Source organism: Trichomycterus rosablanca, chromosome 19 (assembly GCF_030014385.1).
Source record: "Trichomycterus rosablanca isolate fTriRos1 chromosome 19, fTriRos1.hap1, whole genome shotgun sequence".
In the NCBI taxonomy this organism is placed as follows: Eukaryota; Metazoa; Chordata; class Actinopteri; order Siluriformes; family Trichomycteridae; genus Trichomycterus; species Trichomycterus rosablanca.
The window spans coordinates 14,220,526-14,246,969 of record NC_086006.1 but is presented as its reverse complement, the minus strand read 5'-3'; the positions used below and the strand labels follow the sequence as shown (position 1 = coordinate 14,246,969).

The 26,444-nt window shown below is 38.7% G+C and overlaps 1 protein-coding gene across 1 annotated transcript; it reads left to right on the top strand.

Moving 5' to 3' along the window:
- Nucleotides 1-1,683: 1,683 nt before the first annotated feature.
- On the top strand, nt 1,684-26,093 carry si:ch211-220i18.4 (SRSF protein kinase 3). The gene is made up of 12 exons (XM_063016054.1): nt 1,684-1,722; nt 4,877-4,931; nt 7,433-7,541; nt 18,314-18,401; nt 18,473-18,560; nt 18,758-18,864; nt 20,756-20,879; nt 20,982-21,028; nt 21,142-21,249; nt 22,117-22,186; nt 24,483-24,575; nt 25,909-26,093. Exons 1-12 carry the CDS (start codon nt 1,684-1,686, stop codon nt 26,091-26,093), a joined length of 1,113 nt encoding a protein of 370 aa, XP_062872124.1.
- Nucleotides 26,094-26,444: the final 351 nt, after the last annotated feature.

Here is a 26,444-nt window from a genome sequence, read left to right as displayed (position 1 = left end):
TGACTGGGCACTGTCTATCAAGAAAGCCTCAATTGATAGTCCAGTTCATTACAAAGCTGTGCAGTGGGGCTGAGGTCAGGGCTCTGTGCAGGCCACTTGAGTTTCTTTAAACCAAGCTTTTGTCTTTATAGACCTTGATATGTACTGGGGCACAGTAATGTTGTAACAGGAAAGGGCCTTCCCTAAGCCATTGCTGCAAAGTTGAAAGCATATATTTTTCTTCATATAACTGATTGATTAAACCTGTTAGCAACTGTTGTAGCTAAAACACGTTAATTCAACAATGAGTGTCTCAATACTTTTGTTCATGTTCATGTATCATGTATCTACTTTCCAGAAGAAAATGTCAATATATCTTAAATAGGTACTGATAAGCAATTATTAAAATGAATGTATCTATTTATTCTTTTTTTTTGCTCTTTCTACCCATGTGTCACTCTCCTTAGTTCGGCCCTAATCTCTAATCTCTAATCTCTAAATAATGTGTTCACAGCTACTGTTAACAGACACTTGTTAACTGCAGCAAGTGGTCTCTCATGTTCAGCTGCCAAAGGGGAAGTACTATTTCTTCTCTAATTTGAGTACTACAGCTCAGACAATGCAAGATACCAGATCACTTTCCATCGGCTGCCAACAACATGCCAGATTCTTTACATCATCTGATATAAATTGCTGTGTCTTTACATGGACTGTAATGTCAGCAGACCGATTAATAAATCAATTTGCTGTCTGCTCATTCATAAAAATTAACTATTAAATTACTATATGCTGTATACAGAATTTGTGGCTTATCTGTAATGTTTCAGAGTGGGGGGGTCAATGATTTTTCTTTGGTATCTTAGCAGTACACCTCACATCTTAATTAAAAACTAGAGGCAAACAAACTTCAAGGAGGATGGGGATCTCTGCTGAGTCGGGTTCCTTTCAAGGTTTCTATTTATATATTTATGGGAGTTTTTCCTTGCCACTGTCGCCCTCGGCTTGCTCAACAGGGGGTTTTTGGTCTGTTGGTCCTGGATTCTATACAAATAAATTTGACTTGACTTGTTGAGAGTGATATTTCTTATTGCTGTTGCTGTTGTCCATGTTTAACATGCAGCACCATGACTATAATTTATCCACTCACTCTTTAGTCTTGACAATATATCTTATTGAAAAGATTTCATTGTATTGCATTGTATTTGAAAACTGAAAATTTAATTCCCTAAAAATCTCACAGCTGTTCATTGAATAGAACAAAACTGCAGCTATTTGTCATTGTTTTAGTCACTCTAAAATTAATTTTTAGTTAATGAGGCATTTCAATTATGTAACATGCATATTTATTTTGGTGTTTGAATATATCACATAATTTTAATATGTATCCTAGTGTCTCTTTTTATTAACAACAAACTATTAAACAAATTAACTTGAAAGTTTGTGTCACAGGGGTTTTAAAATTATTAAATTGTGTTTCAGCCACCTGTTCTTTCTTTGCTCAAATGATTTTGTGTGTGTGTGTCTGTGTGTCTGTGTGTGTGTGTGTGTGTGTGTGTGTGTGTGTGTGTGTGTGTGTGTGTGTGTGTGTGTGTGTGTGTATGTGTGTGGCAAAAGGGTAGGGGGTGGAGAGAGGAATTCCCAGAAACAAATCCACAGTGTACATTAAGGTCACCATACAACACTGAAGCTGAAGCTTCCTTAATAATGCAGACCAGCACCAGCACCCAGTGTTCCCCCAGCCAGGTATCAACGAAACAGTAAGTAACTCTACTTTACCATATTGTTTCCTTATGTTCAAACAAAATGTTACACTATGCATGTTAGCCCAATTCAGTTTTGATCCTTAGGATATTAGAGGATTTTTAATTCTAGGATATTTGTTTTTTGTATTGCATATGATATTTAAGATACACACATATACAGTATATTTGCTATATTTGCTATACTATATTTGTAGTCTTCAGACAGATTTGTGCATGGATGCTAAAACTTGGCAATGCTGATTTATCAGTTCTGAAATAGCATTCAATATTTTAGACTTTAACAACAGAACTTGATCTTTGCAATCTGAAATATTCAACCCACTCACCTTAAAAGGTACAACCCCAAATCAGAAAAAGTTGGGACAGTATGGAAAATGCAAATAATAAAAAACACAGAGTTACATTTACTTTGACTTTTATTTGATTGCAGACAGGATGAACCTGAGATATTTCATGTTTTGTCTGCTCAACTTAATTTCATTTATTGATTAACATACAGTACATTCCTGCATTTCAGGCCTGCAACACATTCCAAAAAAGTTTTGTAATGTTTGTAATGTTGCCATTCCTTTTCACCACACATAAAAGACGTTTTGGCATCAAGGATACCAAGCGATTTAGTGTTTCAAGTTTTATTTTGTCCCATTCTTCCTGCAAACACGTTTTAAGATGTACAACAGTACTGGGTCGTCGTTGTCGCATTTTTTGTTTCAAAATTCTCCAAACGTTCTCTATTCGGGACAGGTCAGGACTGCAGGCAGGCCAGTCCAGTACCCGTACCCCTTCTTCCGCAGCCATGTCTTTGAAATGTGTGCAGCATGTGGTTTTGCATTGTCTTGTTGAAAAATGCATGGATGTCCCTGGAAAAGATGACGTCTTGAAGGCAGCATATGTTGCCCTAAGATCTGAATGTACTTTTCTGCAATAATGCTGCCATCACAGAAGTGTAAATGACCTTTGCCAAGGGCACTGAGACAGCTTCATCCCATGACAGACCCTGACTTTTGGACTTGTTGCTGATAACAGTCTGGATGGTCCTTTTCGTCTTTGGTGGACACACGGCGTCCATTTTTTACAAAAAAGACCTGGAATGCTGATTCATCTGACCACAATACACATTTCCACTGTGTGATAATCCATCATAGATGCCTCCGAGCCCAGAGAATTTGACACCGCTTCTGGACATGGTTAACATAAGGCTTCTTTTTTGCACAGTAAAGTTCTAAGTGGCATTTGTGCATGTAACGCTGTATTGTAGTGCTTGACAAAGTAATCCCTCACCCATGTGGTTATATCATCTATTATTGAGTGGCGGTTCTTGATGCAGAGCCGTCTGAGGCATTGAAGATCACGGGCATTCAGCTTAAGCTTGAGCCCTTGGCCTTTACGCACTGAAATTCCTCCGGATTCCTTGAATCGTTTAATGATATTATGCACTGTATAGGAGAAATATGCAAATCCCTTCCAATCTTTCTTTCAGGTACATTGTTTTTAAACATTTCAACAATTTTCTCACACATTTGTTGACAAACTGGAGATCCTCTGGTCATCTTTGTTCATCAAAGCCTTTTCTGGATGCTGCTTTTGTACCAAACCATGATTACAATCACCTGTTGACATCACCTGTTTGGAATCACTTCATTATTCGTTTTTTTCACCTCATTACTAGCTCTAAATTGCTCTCGTCCCAACTTTTTTTGGAATGTGTTGCAGGCCTGAAATGCAGGAATGGAGGTATGTTTACAAATGAAATGAAGTTGAGCGGACAAAACATGAAATATCTTGGGTTCAAACTGTCTGCAATCAAATAAAAGTAAATGTAAGGAACACTGCATTTTTATTTGATTTGCATTTTCCATACTGTCCCAACTTTTTCTGATTTGAGGTTGTATTCTGGTGATGTGTATACAATTGAATAAAAGTATACAAGTCTCAGTAAACCAAAAAAGGGAAATTTATTGATACATAGAGGCGATTTTTACATAATTTGGAGTTTAAATGAAAACAATGTAGTTTTCTTGACAAATGTCCATGTGCACTATTTTTCAACCCCCAGCCTTAGTGCTTGGAGGAACATGCACTAAGGTTTGATAGCTTTTGTGCTTTTTTTAAAACCCAACAAAGATTTTCTATGGAATTTAAATCTGGACACTGACAAGGCCATTTCAGAATAATTCAAGACCGATTCCTAAAACAAGCTTTGGTTGACTTGGAAGTTTGCTTGGGATTATTGTCTTGCTGGAAAGTCCAGTTATTACCAATGTTTAATTTCACCACAGAAGACATTCACTATATGGACAAAAGTATTAGGACATCCCCTCTAATTTTGTAAATTAATGTGTGAAGGCATAACAATTGCTAACAGGTGTAATAAATTGATTATATAAAGGAGATTATAAACTTTTAACTTTCTAGCAACAGATTAGGAAAGGCCATTCCCTGTTCCAGAATGATTGTGTCCCTCAGCACAAAGCAAGTTCTATGCTTTTATAATATTCTATATATAAGTTTGGTTTAAAGAAACTTCACTGGCCTGGACAGAGACCTGACCTCAGCCCAGCTGAACAGCTTTAAAATGAACTGGAACTGTAATTGAAACTTTCTTGACCAACATTAGTGCCCAACCGTACAAATGCTCTTTTGACTAAATGGGCACAAATTCCCATAGACATATTTTAGTCATCACACAGAGGTCACTCTATTTTAATACAATTTGTTTTTGAAATGGGATGTTCAACAAGCTCATGATCATGTGTCCAAATTCTTTTGGCCATATAGTGTAACATTCCTTCTCAAAAAGCCTTGGTATTTCTAGGAATTTATGATGCCAGTCATTAAAATTGGTTAAAATTACCAGGTCCTGAAGCAGAAAAACATCCCAACATCATCATTGACCCACCTACATGACCATCTGTGGATATATTGTTTTGGTCATAAATTTCGCCTTATCAGCCGCTGACTCATACAGCCAAATAGTTCAATTTTCTTTACTGTATCATTCAACTAATTGAGACTTAATTTAAAGCGTGTGTGTGTGTGTGTGTGTGTGTGTGTGTGTGTGTGTGTGTGTGTGTGTGTAAATTAGGTCTAATGCTGAAAGAACTTCAGACTTTTATCAGCTAAAATATTCTCAGTATTTGGACTCTAACAACAAAGAGGAAGAGGAGGATCAAAGAGACTACTGCTATGGTATATACCTTTATTATTCTCAGTTAAATGACAGTTTCTGAATGAAAAATACTTAGTGTAATCTCTACTATAAATTTGACATTAAAGTTATATTGGTCTGATCAAACTAGGGTGATACCACAAAATCTTAGAAAACAATATAAAAAAATAATTACAATTACTTACTATTATTGATTGTATTTCTCCATTGTTCAATTGTTATGTCATGTTTTGGTCATCTGTATTGTGAGTAGCTGTCTGTAAAAAAATATTTGGGGTAGCATTTTTTTTGCTAAGGGTGGTACACAAGGGTGACTGAGTGGGTAGCACTGTCACCTCACAGCAAGAAGGCCCTTGGTTTGATTCCCAGGTGGAGCGGTCTGAGTCCTTTCTGTGTGGAGTTTGCATGTTCTCCCCGCGTCAGCATGGGTTTCCTCCCACAATCCAAAGATGCAGTCAGGTTTATTGGAGCTACTACAATGGCCCAGTGTGTGTGTTTGCCCTGTGATGAACTGGCGACCTGTTCAGTTTGTTTCCTTCCTTTCACTCAATGAATTGTACCCACTGTGACCTGAAATTGGATAAAGCGGTGGTAAAACAGGCAATGAATGAATGAATGTATATATGACAAATAAAGGCACTATATAAATGTATGAATATCTGAATGAGAGAACAAGCAAACTCCACACAGAAAAGACCCAGCTCATTCCACCTGGGAATCAAACCCAGTACCTTCTTGCTGTGAGGCAACAGTGCTACCCACTGAGCCACGATTGGTTGCCATTTTTCAAGTAATTTAAGTAAAGGACCCATAGACCCTTACTGTTATAAAAAAATAAGGAATACTCATTGCTCCACAGAAAGGTAGTTAAGTTATTGCTGCTGCTTTACTTTTATGTGTGCTCTGTTTATACAGTGCCTTGCAAAAGTATTCAGCCCCCTTGAACTTTTCAACCTTTTGCCACATTTCAGGCTTCAAACATAACGATATGAAATTGTAATTTTTTGTGAAGAATCAACAACAAGTGGGACACAATCGTGAAGTGGAACGAAATGTATTGGATATTTTAAACTTTTTTTAGAAATAAAAAACTAAAAAGTGGGGCGTGCAATATTATTCAGCCCCTTTACTTTCAGTGCAGCAAACTCACTCCAGAAGTTCAGTGAGGATCTCTGAATGATCCAATGTTGACCTAAATGACTGATGGTGATAAATAGAATCCACCTGTGTGTAATCAAGTCTCCGTATAAATGCACCTGCTCTGTGACAGTCTCAGAGTTCTGTTTAAAGCGCAGAGAGCATCATGAAGACCAAGGAACACACCAGGCAGGTCCGAGATACTGTTGTGGAGAAGTTTAAAGCCGGATTTGGATACAAAAAGATTTCCCAAGCTTTAAACATCTCAAGGAGCACTGTGCAAGCGATCATATTGAAATGGAAGGAGTATCAGACCACTGCAAATCTACCAAGACCCGGCCGTCCCTCTAAACTTTCAGCTCAAACAAGGAGAAGACTGATCAGAGATGCAGCCAAGAGGCCCATGATCACTCTGAATGAACTGCAGAGATCTACAGCTGAGGTGGGAGACTCTGTCCATAGGACACAATCAGTCGTACACTGCACAAATCTGGCCTTTATGGAATAGTGGCAAGAAGAAAGCCATTTCTCAAAGATATCTATAAAAAGTCACCTGGGAGACACACCAAACATGTGGAAGAAGGTGCTCTGGTCAGATGAAACCAAAATCGAACTTTTTGGCCACAATGCAAAACGTTATGTTTGGCGTAAAAGCAACACAGCTCATCACCCTGAACACACCATCCCCACTGTCAAACATGGTGGTGGCAGCATCATGGTTTGGGCCTGCTTTTCTTCAGCAGGGACAGGGAAGATGGTTAAAATTGATGGGAAGATGGATGGAGCCAAATACAGGACCATTCTGGAAGAAAACCTGTTGCAGTCTGCAAAAGACCTGAGACTGGGACGGTGATTTACCTTCCAACAAGACAATGATCCAAAACATAAAGCAAAATCTACAATGTAATGGTTCACAAATAAACTTATCCAGGTGTTAAAATGGCCAAGTCAAAGTCCAGACCTGAATTCCATCGAGAATCTGTGGAAAGAGCTGAAAACTGCTGTTCACAAACGCTCTCCATCCAACCTCACTGAGCTCGAGCTGTTTTGCAAGGAAGAATGGGCAAAAATTTCTGTCTCTCGATGTGCAAAACTGATAGAGACATACCCCACGCGACTTGCAGCTGTAATCGCAGCAAAAGGTGGCGCTACAAAGTATTAACGCAAGGGGGCTGAATAATATTGCACGCCCCACTTTTCAGTTTTTTATTTCTAAAAAAAGTTTAAAATATCCAATACATTTCGTTCCACTTCACAATTGTGTCCCACTTGTTGTTGATTCTTCACAAAAAATTACAATTTCATATCGTTATCTTTGAAGCCTGAAATGTGGCAAAAGGTTGAAAAGTTTAAGGGGGCTGAATACTTTTGCAAGGCACTGTAGGAGGCTATCATCCTGTGCGAGAGGGTGATGTATTTAACAAGAGGTACAAAGTTCTGTCCAAGCTGGGTTGGGGCTACTATGCAACTGTGTGGCTCTGTGTGGATCTCAGGTGTGTATTGTGAATGCTGTAGAGAAAAAATGTTAATGATTTCAGACCAATAATATTATAGAATGGAACTTAAGTAAAAATATTTTGAAAAACAGCTGCATTTGTTTAGGAAATTTAGCTATTATATACAGTAGCAATCACAAATAGTCAACCACTTTCACTCTAAAGGGGTGGATTCTGTAAAGTTGCTTTGAGACAATGTCTATTGTAAAAAGTGCCATACAAATAAATTTGAATTGACTTGACCTACAAGATATTATGGTTATAATGGGGACGATGGGTCCGTGTACATTTGGTAATTCGTTTTTCACTTTAAATCCCAAAGTTGAAAAACAAGAAAACGGGTCGTTTTTTGTTTTTCGTTTCAAAAACCAAATTACATGTAAAATGAATTACTAATGTAAAAAAACATTGTATCAAATGTTTATTATTTAAATTGCTTTATTTATATACTCAACATGAAACAGAGTTACGGTGGCTGAGAAGTGCAAAACAAATTTACATTTCAGAAAACAAAATTACAAAAAAACTAAAACAAATTTACAACAAAAGCAAAAACAAATTTACAAGTGCTCGGGTACCCAGTGTTTGTAAATTTGTTTTGGCATATGTAAAAGTGTTTCAGCACTTGTAAATTTATTTTCGGCATATGTAATTTTGTTTTCTAAAATGTATATTTGTTTTGCACTTCCCGGCCGCACATTTCTGACGGAAAAGGCAGGGACAATAAACCGGAAGTGCGTGTTGCTTACCTGCTGTCAATCAAACTGTTTCTCAGCGATAAAGTGAACGGAGTTTGTGATGGTGACGATAAACAAGGTTTTGTCTAGTTTGTGGAAATCATTTTATCCAGTTGACCCGCTATTGTTTTTCTTGTGGAAAGTTTTGTGCAGATGTTTAGACGTGGCGTGTGCATCTCTATTTACCGTCCGCTCTTCTAAACATCTAAGGAATTCCCACAAGAACAACAAAAGCGAAATAATGAAAATAATTAACACAAAATGGACAAAACATTGTTTATTAGGGACGGAACATTTGATACCGAGGCTTGTTGAAGCTTGTTTCACTTTTGTAACACTGGACTCAGCATGTGCGGGACTGATGAAGCTTTGGTGCTGTGTTTTATCTCACTCACTATATAAGAGACAATCAAACCAGGGTTACCCACCATCCCGTAACATCACAATCCTTCTTTATCTGGAGACTAAACGCCGCGTTCTGTATTGAACTGATACAGGACGCTTTGTTCCGTATTTTTATCAATGGGAGACGGTGTGGTGTATAAAACAGAAGGAAACTGCTGCTTAATTCATTATATTAAGTAGTGTTCACTTTTATTCTTAGTAACGTGACATAACCTGTTTAATAAACCGCTATATGTGTAGCACAGTGGGCGGAGTGCGTTGTTTTGCCTAAAATATGGTTCTGACTTATTATAAAGAATGAAAATAATAAATTTTAAACACCATAAATAAAACCTTTGTTCTCATGACTGTGTAAGGTCCCCCCCTGCTGCTATAACCAGCGCACACACACCGTTACTAAGAATAAAAGTGAACACTACTTAATATAATTCCCTCAGTCTCCCATTGATAAAAATACAGAACAAAGCGTCCTGTATCAGTTCAATACTGAACGCGGCGTTTAGTCTCCAGATAAAGCAGGATTCTGTATGTTACAGGACGGGTGGGTAACCCTGGTTTGATTGTCTCTTATATAGTGAGTGAGATAAAACTCAGCACAAAGCTTCATCAGTCCCGCACATGCTGAGTCCAGTGTTACAAAAGTGAAACAAGCTTCAACAAGCCTCGGTATCAAATGTTCCGTCCCTAATAAACAATGTTTTGTCCATTTTGTGTTAATTATTTTCATTATTTCGCTTTTGTTGTTCTTGTGGGAATTCCTTAGATGTTTAGAAGAGCGGACGGTAAATAGAGATGCACACGCCACGTCTAAACATCTGCACAAAACTTTCCACAAGAAAAACAATAGCGGGTCAACTGGATAAAATGATTTCCACAAACTAGACAAAACCTTGTTTATCGTCACCATCACAAACTCCGTTCACTTTATCGCTGAGAAACAGTTTGATTGACAGCAGGTAAGCAACACGCACTTCCGGTTTATTGTCCCTGCCTTTTCCGTCAGAAATGTGCGGCCGGGAAGTGCAAAACAAATATACATTTTAGAAAACAAAATTACATATGCCGAAAATAAATTTACAAGTGCTGAAACACTTTTACATATGCCAAAACAAATTTACAAACACTGGGTACCCGAGCACTTGTAAATTTGTTTTTGCTTTTGTTGTAAATTTGTTTTAGTTTTTTTGTAATTTTGTTTTCTGAAATGTAAATTTGTTTTGCACTTCTCGGCCACCGTACAGAGTACAACAATAAATTATAAAATACAAAAACAAAGACCCATCTCAATTAGTCAAAAAGATCTAATTGTGTATATTATTTGTAAATTTGCATCTAGAGTGGGACGGCACAGTGGCTAAGTGGGTAGCACTGTCGCCTCTCGGCAAGAAGGTCCTGGTTCGATCCCCAGGTGAAGAGCCCGGGTCCTTTCTGTGTGGAGTTTGCATGTCTTTCCCGTGTCCACGTGGGTTTCCTCCGGGTGCTCCGGTTTCCTCCCACAGTCCAAAGACATGCAAGTGAGGTGAATAATCCTGTCATGAATGTAACCAAAGTCCTGTCATGAATGTAACCAAAGTCCTGTCATGAATGTAACCAAAGTGTAAGACTTGACGTTAAAATCCTAATAAACAAAACAAAATAAACAAGCGTCTAGAGTGAAACAACACAACATCAACAAAGCATCACTCAACAAAATATAAATGAAAATCTGCAAAACAAAAAGAAAAATCAGCATCCAGGTGACAGTATTTAGTAAGTATTTAATGAAGATTAGCATTCAGAAAAACCAAGGAGATCATCTTTGATGGGTTGATCCTGTTTCTCCTTTCTGTTATGATCTGCCCTGTTAAAAAAGATTCTCTCTAAGGGGACAGATACACAGTCTATGTGCCATCACATGTATATGATGTGGGTAGACTGAACACTTGGTCTCCCACTAGCTCAGTGGGTCTGAACTTCTCTGTAAAAGGGGCTTCTCGTGTCCAAACTTTACTATGTTTCCTCTAACTCACTTTCCTCACCTTTCCAGCGTGTAATGTCTGGCTGTGTAAAGCGCTGATCTCTCTCTCTCTCCCTCCTGTTCGTGTGCACGCTGTCTCTGTGTGTGTGTGTGTGTGTAACCCCTCCCCCCCTGCTCAGTGTAAACACACCAACGCCACCATGTATCTTGACCAATCACGTGCGGTTTTGACAGAAAAAAAACCCGAAAAGAAACGAATCGGCTCCCAATCAGGAGCCGGATCCCGTCGTTCACTTTAAAGAGCTGGCTCTTAGAGCCGGATCGTTCGCGACCGACCCATCACTACTGCCCAATCAACCATTCCTGGGCTTCTCCCACCAACTTTAATGGTTTCAGTGACTGCCCTTTGTGGTTCAATCGAATTTTTTGTTTGTGTTCCCTGGCCATTTGCTGGGGGGTTAACAATTTTGTGTTTATCTAGACTTTGAGTACTTTTTTGTTAGTTTAATCGTTATTATCTTTTTATTTCATAGCTCTTTTTCCACTGTTAAGTAAGGTTAAGTATCCTGCAATTGAGTTCATTACTTTAACATTTCGCAGATGCAAGGTTACACCTCATGAGACTTACCACCCTGTAGCTAGTCTTTAAGTCAAGTCAAGTCAACTTTATTTATATAGCGCTTTTCACAATAGACATTGTCTGAAAGCCACTTTACAAAATCCAGGATCAACAGATACAAAAACCCCTGTTGAGCAAGCCGAGGGCGACTGTGGCAAGGAAAAACTCCCTGAAAATTACAGGAAGAAACCTTGAGAGGAACCAGACTCAGCAGGGCCCATCCTTCTTGGGTGGTCTGGAGGAAACTTTAAATAAGTAGTATGTAAACAAATCATACAAACACAGAATTAAATGATCACATCTGGCAGGAGCAGCGATATTGGCACTGCAGTCTCGACTTCAATCCTTAACCTCGGCAGGTAAACAGGTTTCCATCAGAATGCCGTTGGGGTAAAACAATAGAGAATGTAGTTAATAATGTACAATGCTAGTTAAGTAAAACAGTTTTACAGAGAGTTTTAGACTCCGGCAGCCCTAATTATTACAGCATAACTAAAAGGGAGAGCAAGCAGGTAACAAGGTCATGAAGGCTTTCACAGGACTTCAGCGCCCGCCTCCCCTACCCAAACCAGAGTGATCGGACAGGAGAGGCAGAACGACAGCAACCCAACATCCCTGATCACCACAAGTTTCTATGACCAAGAACCCCCAAGCTCTGCACCTTTGTCTATACTAATCAAAAGCCTGAGAAAATAAATATATTTTCAGTCTAGACTTAAACATTGAGACTGTGTCCGAATCCCGAACAGAGGCAGGAAGATTATTCCAGAGTTGTGGAGCTTTGTAAGAAAATGCTTTTCCACCAGCCGTGATCTTTTTAATTCTAGGAACTATAAGTAACCCTGCATCTTGTGAGCGAAGTGGACGTGCTGGGTTGTAGTGATTAATAAGCTCTTTCAGATACTGTGGAGCCAGACCATGTAGTGCTTTATAGGTTAGTAAAAGTATTTTGTAATCAATGTGGAATTTAACTGGCAGCCAGTGAAGAGATGATAGAACAGGACTAATATGATCAAATTTTTTAGTTCTAGTTAGCACTCGAGCTGCTGCATTTTGAACTAACTGGAGTTTGTTTATGGATCTACCAGAGCATCCAGTTAGAAGAGCATTACAATAATCTAACCGAGAAGTTATAAACGCATGGATCAGTTTTTCGGCATCATTAACAGATAGTGTATTTCTTATTTTAGAAATATTACGCAAATGATAGAAAGCAACTCTAGTAATATTATTAACGTGTGTATCTGAGATCTGAATCTATTGTGACACCTAAGTTTTTTACATCTGGGCTGGGAGTAACAGAGAAAGTGTTTAGGTTTAGCACCAGGTTAGACAACTTGTCTCTTGCAGCTTTAGAGCCAACATGTAAAACCTCTGTTTTATCTGAATTAAGTAAAAGAAAATTACCTGACATCCAGTTTTTTATGTCGTTTACACAATCTTCTATCTTACTGATTGTGTCAGTATCATTTGGTTTGGCTGATATATACAGCTGTGTGTCATCTGCATAGCAGTGAAAATTTATACCATGCTTATGAATAATTTCTCCTAGTGGAAGCATATAGAGTGTAAATAATAGCGGTCCCAGTACTGACCCCTGTGACCCCACTTTACTTTTGTTGTTTCCGAGCATTTATTGTTTACATAAACAAACTGAGAGCGGTCAGTCAAATATGATTTGAACCAAGAGAGTGTGAGTCCTTTAACACCTACTGTATTTTCTAGCCTATCCAGTAAAATGTTATGATCGACCGTATCAAACACTGCACTAAGATCTAATAGAACAAGAAAAGAGACACATCCATTATCAGAAGACATTAACAACTCGTTAACTACTCTAATTAATGCGGTTTCGGTACTATGGTTGGGTCTAAATCCAGATTGAAATTTTTCGTGAATAAAATTTTCATTCAGATAAGAGCATAACTGTTTGGAAACTACTTTTTCTAATATCTTAGAGACAGAAGGAAGATTTGAAATTGGCCTATAATTAGCTAGAACATGTGGATCAAGATTAGGTTTTTTAATCAGGGGTTTAATAACAGTGCTTTTAAACAATTTAGGTACATACCCAAGGCTAAGGGATGCATTGATTAAGCAGGGGCTGTACAATAGCTGGGAGTAAATCTTTAAGTAAACGAGTTGGAACAGGATCGAGTATACACGATGATGACTTTGATAATTTAATCAACACAGGTGCTGAGTTGCCTGATCTAGTTCTTTAGGTTCTGATGCTGATATATTTGGTAATTCTGGTAGGCAGTTTATGAACGCTGCTGCAGTTGCAGATGTAATAGTGCGCTTACATTTAAAACAATGTGGTTGCTGTATACAGTGTATCACAAAAGTGAGTACACCCCTCACATTTCTGCAGATATTTAAGTATATCTTTTCATGGGACAACACTGACAAAATGATACTTTGACACAATGAAAAGTAGTCTGTGTGCAGCTTATATAACAGTGTAAATTTATTCTTTCCTCAAAATAACTCAATATACAGCCATTAATGTCTAAACCACCGGCAACAAAAGTGAGTACACCCCTTAGTGAAAGTTCCTGAAGTGTCAATATTTTGTGTGGCCACCATTATTTCCCAGAACTGCCTTAACTCTCCTGGGCATGGACTTTACCAGAGCTTCACAGGTTGCCACTGGAATGCTTTTCCACTCCTCCATGACGACATCACGGAGCTGGCGGATATTCGAGACTTTGCGCTCCTCCACCTTCCGCTTGAGGATGCCCCAAAGATGTTCTGTTGGGTTTAGGTCTGGAGACATGCTTGGCCAGTCCATCACCTTTACCCTCAGCCTCTTCAATAAAGCAGTGGTCGTCTTAGAGGTGTGTTTGGGGTCATTATCATGCTGGAACACTGCCCTGCGACCCAGTTTCCGGAGGGAGGGGATCATGCTCTGCTTCAGTATTTCACAGTACATATTGGAGTTTATGTGTCCCTCAATGAAATGTAACTCCCCAACACCTGCTGCACTCATGCAGCCCCAGACCATGGCATTCCCACCACCATGCTTGACTGTAGGCATGACACACTTATCTTTGTACTCCTCACCTGATTGCCGCCACACATGCTTGAGACCATCTGAACCAAACAAATGAATCTTGGTCTCATCAGACCATAGGACATGGTTCCAGTAATCCATGTCCTTTGTTGACATGTCTTCAGCAAACTGTTTGCGGGCTTTCTTGTGTAGAGACTTCAGAAGAGGCTTCCTTCTGGGGTGACAGCCATGCAGACCAATTTGACGTAGTGTGCGGCGTATGGTCTGAGCACTGACAGGCTGACCCCCCACCTTTTCAATCTCTGCAGCAATGCTGACAGCACTCCTGTGCCTATCTTTCAAAGACAGCAGTTGGATGTGACGCTGAGCACGTGCACTCAGCTTCTTTGGACGACCAACGCGAGTCTGTTCTGAGTGGACCCTGCTCTTTTAAAATGCTGGATGATCTTGGCCACTGTGCTGCAGCTCAGTTTCAGGGTGTTGGCAATCTTCTTGTAGCCTTGGCCATCTTCATGTAGCACAACAATTCGTCTTTTAAGATCCTCAGAGAGTTCTTTGCCATGAGGTGCCATGTTGGAACTTTCAGTGACCAGTATGAGAGAGTGTGAGAGCTGTACTACTAAATTGAACACACCTGCTCCCTATGCACACCTGAGACCTAGTAAGACTAACAAATCACATGACATTTTGGAGGGAAAATGACAAGCAGTGCTCAATTTGGACATTTAGGGGTGTAGTCTCTTAGGGGTGTACTCACTTTTGTTGCCGGTGGTTTAGACATTAATGGCTGTATATTGAGTTATTTTGAGGGAAGAATAAATTTACACTGTTATATAAGCTGCACACAGACTACTTTTCATTGTGTCAAAGTGTCATTTTGTCAGTGTTGTCCCATGAAAAGATATACTTAAATATCTGCAGAAATGTGAGGGGTGTACTCACTTTTGTGATACACTGTATTATTGGATAGGGACACTTCATAAATTAGTAGGGAGTGGTCAGAAATTAAGTCATTCTGTGGTACGATTACCAGGTTGTCTATGTTCATACCATAAGTAAGTATTAAACCTAAGGTATGTTTACAGCGGTGAGTGGGTCCTGTTACATTTTGGGTAATGCCTAAAGATTCTAAAATAGAATCAAACGCAATTTTGAGTGGATTACACTTATCCTCATAATGAATATTGAAGTCACCAACAATTAAAGCTTTTTTAGTTGATAAAACTAATTTAGAAAGAAAATCGGCAAATTCGTTAAGAAATTCTGAGTAAGGACCAGGGGGTTGATAAACAGTAACCAGCTTAAACATACTAGTTTTATCAGATGAACATTTATTGGCTATGTCAGAGATAAGAACCTCAAACGATTTTGTTATGGGAGATGATTTTACAGTAAGACCTATGTCTTTGTCATAAATTGTGGCTATTCCTCCACCACGACCGCTAAGACGTGGCTTATGTTCATAACTGTAACCCGGAGGAGATGCTTCATTTAAACTTAGATACTCATCAGGTCTAGCCCAGGTCTCGGTTAAACAAAGTGCACTAAGACAATTATCTGTAATTATTTCATTTGCAATTACTGTTTTGCATGCAAGTGATCTGATATTTAGAAGTCCTAACTTTATTTTAGCCTTACTAGGGTTTTCATGATGCTCATTTAGATTAATTTTAATTAAGTTATTATGACATACTTTTTTATTTAGTTTCGGCTTACACCTGCCACGGTACACAGACACAGTCTCAATGGTTTGTGACCTAAGGATTCCGGGTGACGTCCGATGGCGACTCGCAGACAGTCGGTTAGGCCTGTTTGTCTGGTGCCTGGTCTTGGCTCTGGGTAGTCATTTAACACTATCAGTCGCTACACTAACGCGGTGGTAAAGCCTGTCACCGATGCTGCAAGAAATGCGAGCAGCACCCTCCCACGTGGGGTGGACACCATCCCGCTTCAAAAGACCAGGCCTTCCCTCAAAAGTGGACCAGTTATCTACAAAATCAATGCAGTTTTCTGAGCACCATTTAGACATCCAGCGGTTCAGCGACAACAACCTGCTGTAGGTTTCGCCACTGGGTCGAATCGGTAAGGGGCCAGAGCACACTACTGCCTCAGACATCGACCTAGCTAACTCACACACCTTTTTAACATTATTCTTAGTAACCTCAGACTGCCGTAAACAAACATCATTAGTGCCGACGTGGATAACAATCTTCGAAAATCTACGATAAGCATTAGCCAGCACTTTTAGATTTGCTCTGATGTCAGGCGCCCTGGCCCCCGGAATACAAGTGACTATGGTTGCTGGTGTCTCTATGGGGGTTGCAATACGCACGTGTCAGAGCTGAGAATCTCCTATAACCAGAGCACTTACATTAACAGGCTTCTCAGCGGGTGGGTCACTGAGTGGGGAAAACCTGTTGGACACGTGCAACTGAGATAGTCGGTGCTTTGCCCTACGACTATGTCGCCGAGACATCACCCAGTCGCCCCGCTGTCAGGGCTCTAATGCCGGAGTCTGGGGTTCTATACCTGAACTGCTGGCATTCGGGACTGCTACAGCTAAATCTAAGCACTCACTAGTAGTAGTCTGTTCTAACGCCCGAATGCGCCCTTCTAACACTGAGATCTTCTCCGTCAGACTAACAACTAATCTACACTTATCACATATAAAGTTATCACTAAACACGGAGAAGGAATAACTGAACATGTTGCACTCGGAACAGGGATTTAAAGCTCCTGCTGCGGCCATTATAATAGAGAAATGTACTTAGCTTTAGAGGATGAGTTGAAGTTGATGTTTAAGTTGGATTCACCGGTGCTTCTGCTGGTAGTCACAGAAAAACGGCTTTAATTCCGGACGAAACAGGCGTTGATAAGCTGAAATACAAAAACCAACAACCAAACAAACACAAACGTGCTTCGTTTCCAACAAAACAGCTGTAATTCTAAAGGAAAATGGTGTTTATGCGCTGGTGTACAAAATAAATAAACAGAACGCGGTTCCTACGGACAGAAAACGGTTATAACTCCCCACAAAACAAACGTGTTTAAGCGCTGAAGTACAAAAACAACCAAACACAAACGCGCTTCGTGCGGACAGAAAACGGTTTTAATTCTGGATGAATAAGATGTTTATGCGCTGAAGTACAAAACAAACAAACAAAACCGGGCTTCGTTCGGATGCCGGTAGCAGAAGTTTCCTAGTCAGCAGTTTTCTAGATTCATTTACAGGAATATTTGTTTGGAAAGAGTAATTGGTTAGAGCTTGAGGACCTAAGTGAATCACAGTGAGAGTGCTTATCTTCACATGGAGAAAACTAGTGCGAATTAGTGGAAATTAATACTTCTTTTTATGATGAATAAGTTTATGCTTATCAGTTTAGTCATGTGGGTTTGACCGAACCCACAAAATCATACCACAAAATCTTAAGGAAAAAAGTTAAGAAATCAACTTTTTGTATTGCTCTAGTGTTTCTATGTTTAATTAAATGACATGATACATGTTATGGTTATATGTAATGGGCCCAGCTGACCTATAGCTCGGCAGGGGGACATGGATAACAGTATAATGCATACTTGCCATGCCATTTATAACTAACAGTGCTGGTTTCTTTAATCCGTACTAAGTGCTAATTCGTTTCAGCTGGAGGAGTCCCTTTATATCCAGCTGGTCTTTTTTGTCCGACATGTATGTACATTGGCATTCTGTATCTCCTTAACAGAACCCAGATGCTTATGCGGCACTATTTTCACACTGGCTCTCTCTGCCATCATGGCATTCCTATAAGCAAACTCCCAACAGGAATAAATGCTGGACCCAAGTGGCATCAGCAGGTGGAGTAGCTGTTTCACTGACCCTCTTCACTTTTGTGCTCACCAGTACAGGGATTCACCTGGTGTCTCTCTGGCATCTGACCCCATTACTGTCAACTGTCTTACATGCATCTCCTAGACAACAGTAAGGATAAAAAAAATTATGAGCATTTGTGTGTACATTAGAAGCATGTGTATTATATATTAATGTTTATGTTTTAGATCTGGCAGACATGTAGCAATTAAAGTTCTGAAGAGTGGATCTAGCTGTACCCAAGCTGGCCAAGATGAGCTTACATTACTGCGCAATGTAAGTCTCTTTTTACTTTCTTGAAATCTCTCCGATTCACTCTTGACACATGACCATTCCTGTTTCTCTAGGCGACTGGTCCCTCAGCTTGTCACCCCCTGAAAGGCCGCATTGTGCAGTTATTGGATGAATTTAAAATAGCTGGTGTTAATGGCATCCGTATCCGTTTAGTAACCTGCAATATCCAACTATAAATAAAACAAATCTTTTTTATTAATTTATTTAAGGCAAACATTTGTTAAACGATCATTGTTACCAATTGCAGCTGATTCAGCATTGATTTTATCTATATTTTTATAGAAGGTGCAGAATTTGTTATAAAATGAGGTGTTTTCAGCCTTTATCAATCAATGCAGACATGTGTCTGGTACTAGAGCTACTGGGACCAGACTTGCGTTGTTGGCAAGCGTGTTTTGGAAAACCTGGTCTCTCACTTGACTGTGTCAAAAGAGTAATCTTTCAGGTAAGTCGTGCATTTTAAATCCATGTTATTTTACATTACTTATTTAGAAAACTGGCTGAATATAAAAAAAGAAGTTAAACAGATCTGTTCCCATTTTTAATTTTGCAGGTAATAAAGTCACAAAAGGTTAAATGGAGTTAAATGTATTGTAAATTATTACACTTACACTTTTATCCAAGGTGACTTACAATTATGACTGAATACAATTTGAGTAATTGAGGGATAAGAGCCTAGCTCAGAAGCCCAACAGTGGTAACTTGGCGGGGGTGGGGCTTGAACCAGAAACCTTTTGATTACCAAGTACCTTATTCGCTGAGCTACCACTGCCTATTTTTACACTGGCCCTCTCTGCTGTCATGGCAAGTGGCATCAGTAGGTGGTTTTCTTTTAATATTTTATATTTGAGCAGTTTTGTATTTAGTTATTTGTAACCCACCTTTTTATTTTGTGGCTTTTAGCCATATTATTGTTGTACCTGGTTTAAGCACCCTGCAAATGTAATAAATTTTTCTAAAACCTCAAAGGTATGGGGCTTCACCTGGTGCCTGTTTGCAAATTTGTAGTGTCCATGTTAGTCATTCTGTTGTATAATGATTTTACATCAATATTAAATAACTTTAACTATAAAATTGGTGGTGGCACAGTGGCTAAGTGGGTAGCACTGTCACCTCACAGCAAAAAAGTCTTGGGTTTGATCCCCAGGTGGGGCGGTCCGGGTCCTTTCTGTGTGGAATTTGCATGTTTTCCCCGTGTCTGTGGGGGTTTTCTTCGGGTGCTCCGGTTTCCTCCCACAGTCCAAAGACATGTGTAATGAGTAACTACCGTTTCTGTCATGAATGTAACCAAAGTGTTTTGGCCAAAAAAACTTATCTAGATTACACCCTGGTCTTTTGGGATAATATTCTGTGGACTGATGTCAACAGTGAAAAGTTTGGGTCCCATTACATTTGGCGTAAAGCTAACACTGCATTTCACCATAAGAACGTCATACCAGCAGTCAAGCATGGTGGTAGTAGTGTGATGAACTGGGGCTGTTTTGCTTCCATTGGACTTGGATGACTTGACATAATTGATGGAACCATAAATTCCATTCTCTATCAGTAAATCCTGAAGGATAATGTTTGCTTGTCAGTTTTTGACCTTAAGCTCAAGTGCAGCAGGACAATAATTTGAAGCACAGAAGCAAGTCTTCCTACAAAGTGCTCAAAATAAACAAAATTAGGATTATGGAGTTGCCTAGTCAGTCCTGATTTGACTCTCATTCAAACCCTAAAGGTGCAGTTCGTGTTTGAAAACTCTTCAGTGTAGCTGAATTAAAACAATTCTGCAAAGAAGGGTGGGTCAAAGTTCCACAACAGTGATGTAAAAGACTCCTTGCAAGTTATCACAAATGTTTGATTGCAGTTTTTATTGCCAAGGCTGCCACAACTAGTTATTAGAATTAGGGTGATGTAAGTTGTAAATAAATCTTTATTATGATCATTTAAAGGATGCATTTTGTGTTTACTCCTTTTTATCTTATATTAAATTCAATTGGATTATCTAAAACATTTGAAAAATGAAAAAAGCAGGTGGGGGCAAATACATTTTTTACTGCACTGTACATACTGTTGTTAACGGCAGCTTAGTCAATTGTGTAATGGTTTTCATATTCAATTTGGCTTGAATATGAATTTGATCTATGATCAGTTTTTGTTTTTTATAAAATAATGCAGCAAATAATAGCAAAGTATTGCAGCAAGTACTGTAGTAGCAAAGCATGGGCTGGCTTATAAAATAGATACTTTTGTTAAATGCAAGTCACAACACACCCCTGCTTGCTGATTATTATAAATATTCAAAATGATGATGGTTTCACATACACTGATGGCTGTTATATTTTCATTCTCAGGTGCTTGAGGGTCTTGACTATCTACACACCCACTGTAAGATTATCCACACAGACATCAAGCCTGATAACATTCTGCTCAGCCTGGGGCCACAGCCTCTAGCCCACACAGCACACATTAATGCTGGTAGGAAACTCCTTAAAATAATTCTCTATAATACTGGTTTGTAAAAACACAGTATATTTGATTAGTAAATCATGGTTGTCATTGTTTGTTGAACAAATCTAGAAAACATTTCAGTAAAAATCACAGACCTGGGTAACTCCTGCTGGGTGGTGAGTCCAAGACTTTTAACCTTTTTGCATTTCTGTATAGGCCACACTGCCTACTGCAATGACAAACAAGTTACTTGGAATTAGACAATATGGACTATAAATATGTGTTCCAGTACAAGCACTTCAGTGAAGAGATCCAGACACAGCAGTACCGTGCTCTAGAGGTGCTGCTTGGTTGTGAATATGGTACTCCTGCTGATATCTGGAGTGTAGCGTGCATGGTAAGTCTGTGCATAACAAGAATGGCCAATAAATTACACTTTTAAAATAACATTTGACACATTTAGTGTAAGTTTTGATTATGCATGTTATAAATGATGTAACATTGCAAATATGCTACTTTACTCATTTTTGGTGTATGCAGGTAACAAACTGGGAATGAGTGTACAGTCCCCTTTATAGTTGTTGACACTTCTGACAAATTCAACCTTTAATTGAAGTAAATTAATTGCAAAACAAAAACAAAAAACAATCATTAAAAACCCCCACATGTGCCAAAACAGCAAAAAGCAAAGAATTTGAGACCTTTCCTCTTTACAGAACTATCCAGATAATCCAGGGTCCTAGGGACCTCTCTTGTGTACTCTCCTCTTTACCTCAACTCTCAGGATGTCTATAGGATGTCTATATAATTGAGACCAGAGGACTCTGATGGCCATGGCAGAAGCTTAATTTTGTGTTTAGTAGACAATTTCATTTTAATCGGCACATGTATTAGATCATTGTCCAGCTGCAGGACCTATTTTTAGTTTCTTTGCAGAGGCAAACAAAATTTTGATTTAGAATATCCTGGTGTTTTCCATGATGCCACATACCCCAACAGGTTCTCAGAGACTTTGGTGGAAAAGCAGTTGCACAACATTGTTGACTTCATTAACAAATAGGTATAAATGTTTTAGCAAATGCTGGATTCCTGGTGTGGTAATCTGGTTTCAGATGGGTTTTGAGGAGAGAGCTGGAGGCAGCAAAATGCAATGGACTAAACCATGTCTAATGTTTTAAATGCGCAAAGGCCAAAATGACATTAGCTACAGATATTGACTTTATTAACACCCTGCCAATTAAAAAGATGTTTTCTTTTTTAAAAGGCTTTTGAGCTTGCCACTGGTGATTCGTTATTTGAGCCGAAAGCTGGAAAAAACTTTTCAGTGGAAGAAGGTATGCTAGTTTATAACATATTTATACACCTACCTGGCACGTGCATTCACTGATTATTTTATAAGGTACACCTACATAAAGATGAACTTCGTGGGTGTAGAACAACCTACTGCATCAGTGTTGTACAGTTAGAGAATAGACATATTTACTTTTTATACAGAATGTGTGTTAATCTTTCTTTAATCAGTGGACATTTTTAATACAGGACACTGTTGGCTTTATATGTTCAGCTGGAGCACTATTGTTCACCCAGCATTGACAGCGAGTTTCAAAATCCCAACAACACTGCTGTACCCATACACTCATATCTGTACAATACACCATGTTATTACCTTACAACCATGTTATTACCTTACAACAAAATAACACCTGGTCAGCGGTGGTCTTATGGGGGTTCCTTTCAAGTGATAAATGGGTTATAGGGGGTGAGAGATGACAAACTGTGCAGAGCAACAAATAGGCTACAGTCAGTAATTGTATACCCACAAGGCTCACTTGTATTGAAGTCTTGCTTATAAAATAATCAATGAAAGAATGTTCTAGATATGTGTACATAATAAAGTGCATGTGTGTGTGTGTAGTATTTATTTATTGTTGACCAACTTGAATAAACAATTTTTTAATTTGATGCCTCCACAATGGTTAAAAAAATTGGGACAGGGCAAATTAAGAGGGAAACGCCCATAAAATATTCAAGTTTTGCCATTTTAAAACAATTCTCAATAAGCAGATGAAGCGGTAACAGGTGAGAGAATCATGATAGGTACATGTTTTTTTGTTTGTTTATTGGATTTTACATCATGTTTTACACTTTGGTTACATTCATAACAGGAACGGTTGTTACTCATTACACAAGATTCATCAGTTCACAATGTTATATCGAACACAGTCATGGACAATTTTGTATCTCCAATTCACCTCACTTGCATGTCTTTGGACTGTGGGAGGAAACCGGAGCACCCGGAGTAAACCCACGCAGACACGGTGAGAACATGCAAACTCCACACAGAAAGGACCCGGACCGCCCCACCTGGGGATCGAACCCAGGACCTTTTTGCTGTGAGGCGACAGTGCTACCCACTTAGCCACCGTGCCGCCCCTCATGATGGGTAAAAAAGGAGGATCTACCAGACATCATCTTTACAATGGACCAAAATCCAGGACAAAAGTATTGAAAATGTAATTGATTAGTAATTACATGGCCTGGTGGTCAACTCAATAATCATAACAAACCCAGCAAAGCTGATTTATGTAGCACTGAATTTAGCTGCACACATAAGTGATAATGAGCGTGGGAGCCCCTGAAACAGTTTTTCTAGAACTACTACTACTAGTTGACATGCACAACCTCTGTTGGCCAATTTGTTACAGGTAGAACGTTTTTCAAAGCTGGAAAACATACGACTAATGTCAACTAGTGAGCACATTTACAAGGCTGATGCAACAACTGTTGAATTACAGTCAACATTTTATTAAACGCAAATGCTAGCTAAGACAATACACAAGGCAAAAACTGAAGGAAGTGTAAAATTCACAAACATTAGCCAACAGCATAGACTGAAACTAGCTATCACTCGCACTAGCCCTATGCTTAACAATTTAAATGATCAGCTTTAGAGTCTACACTACTTAAAATATTAATCAAACGTTCACAAACAAAATAAACTATCAGCGTGTGAGAAATCCTGACCACGCTGATCGTGAAGGCGTGCTTGCTGCACGAAACTAACAAGAGATAAACGTGAACAGCCCCCAAATCACCTCGGCAACACTGTTCACGCTTGAAACTACTTTCTAGATTCTTTCTTTTCTTCTCCTTTCTTTTCTTTTTCTTTCGATTCTTTTCCCTTTTCTTTGTACGATTTCCCCCTTTCTACCGCTCTATTCTGAATATCTAAATATATATAATTATGCACCTCTCAGGAATTACCGCTGGCATACCAGCTCAGTCAATGACTATCAAAGACTCAGCACCACATTGTTGGGAACGCGCATATATATAGCACCAAGCCCAGGTGTTGAAAATATTCATTGATGAGCGCAGTGGCTTGTGAGAAACGCTGTTATTTTAAACTACAGCGCACCACTGGGCGCTTTCTATTTCCCATGGTAGTGGCAGAAGCCGCTTGCCTCATTACACTAACATTTGCAGAAATTTTGGTTTGTTATAATGGATTGTTAAAGAGGTTGTGTTTTAAAATGTTAAAAAAAAAACTATTTGCACAGGTGTGCTCAAACTATTTCATAAAACTGTTTGTGTTATCATATAAATTAACCATATTAATATATATTTCAGACCACCTAGCACATATCATTGAGCTTCTGGGGAAGATACCCACATCTGTGGCCATGTTGGGCAAATATTCGTCTGACTACTTTAACTGCAGTGGTAAGAGAGAACAGATGTAAATCACATTTCAAATGTTTTGTAAAACATTTAGGTTTTAAAGTTTTCTGCACTGTATGTCATGGCAGTCTTGTGATTTTAATTTTGTCTTGAAATAAATGTAATTCATTGATTCACTCAGGGTTTAAATTTCAGCAGTGCTATAGGCTGGGTGGGCATTTGCACAATCAGGATTGGCTAATTTCTGGAGGGAAGATGCTCAAAATAGCCTAGCCATTGGGTGGTGCACTTGTCTCTGTGCTCTCAGTGCCAGTCCCAAACCTTTGCGTCAGAAGGGCATCAGGCGAAAAACTGTGCCAAGTCTGGTATGTGGCAACCCCTAAAATATACAGAAACAGCCAGAAAATGGGGAAAAATCTCTCTTAAAAATATAAAAAAAGCAAATTTTATTATTACACTGGTGATGTGTAAATTTCTATAATTTGATGTAACTTTGTAGTATTGTAATTGATGATTATTGGTGACTTCTTTGTGACTGCAGAAATTAAGCACTCATTAAAATGTTTAAAAGACAATCAAAACTTCAAACTTAAGCAGGGAATATGTTTGTCTTACTGTGTCACTTATGTTCCCGGAGCTTCTAATTTATGGTAACATTTTTACTCTCTTCATAAGATGGCAGATTGGGTATTTTAACCTAGACAAGAGACTACTGTTGCATGTACTTTTTAATCGGTGCAGTCAAGCAAGCCCTACCACTTTTAATTAATGTAAATGTTTTTCTTTGGCCACCATTTAAAAGCTTTTAGCCCGATTTCATTTTAAAACTAATACTGACAGGTTCAGGTAATTGTTCTTTTGAAACACCCAAATTGCATTTGAAATGTAACATGGCTTAATGTTGTGCTAAAGAATTTTAACGTGGTCTTTCTTCTGAAGTTATTTTATACACTTCCCAGCCAAGGCAAAGAAACCACTGTTCCATGTACTTTGTACTTACAAACAGTTAATTGTACAGATGATCTTAGGACCTTAAAAGAATTTGTAATTGCTCTAATTGCTTTATGAAGTGACATTCCAGGTTGTAAAATATATAGTCTACTTTTTAAAACCTGTATAGAGCTTCATACAACTTGTGTAATAGTTCTTGCTGAAACTAAGAGTGATGTCAATGATAGTATCTAATTTTCTACTAATGATCTAAAAATCATGTTTAAATCAGCCACAAACACTTTCATGATAGTCTAACAAGTGTGTGAGAACTTTGACCTCATCTGCATATTCAGTAGGTTAGTTTATAATGAGTCATATGTGCACCCAACTAGGTGATGAATAAACATTAGATAAATCTATAATGTCTATATTTTTGATGTAGGAGACCTACATAGAATTCCTGTCCTTCGACCATGGGGGCTTTATGAAGTCTTAATAGAGAAATATCACTTTCTCCTCCAAGAGGCTGCTCTCTTCTTTGACTTCCTTCTTCGAATGCTGGACTTCCTGCCAGAGCGGAGAGCGACAGCAGCTCAGTGTCTCCAGCACCAGTGGCTAAAATTGTGACCTACCATTTTACCTGCCTTTTATTAAGTCTTTTAATGTTAAAAGGGTAAATGAATTTAATTATTTGGCTGAACAGGCTCAGGTACTGACTTGGGTGGCAGATCTTTAAGTGCTATAGCTTCTATAGCTCTGAAACTCTCTGCCTCAATCTGTGTGTGACTGTTCTACTGTTTCTTCTTCTCTCCTTTTTTTTTATTATTATTATTCCTGTTCTTCCTCACCTGTAAAGTGACCTTAAGATTGTGAAAGGTGCTATTTAAATAAACTTTTATTATTATTATTATTATTATTATTATTGTTATTATTATTATTAAATGTGCATGATCTTTAAGCTCTTAAAGGAAATTGCAT

Coding starts and splice junctions, on each gene's coding strand:
- si:ch211-220i18.4 (XM_063016054.1), top strand. CDS start 1,684: ATGCAGACCAGCACCAGCACCCAGTGTTCCCCCAGCCAG. Junction 4,932..7,432: donor TCAAAGAGACTACTGCTATG/GTATATACCTTT, acceptor AAGGCACTGTAG/GAGGCTATCATCCTGTGCGA. Junction 24,576..25,908: donor TGACTACTTTAACTGCAGTG/GTAAGAGAGAAC, acceptor TTTTTGATGTAG/GAGACCTACATAGAATTCCT.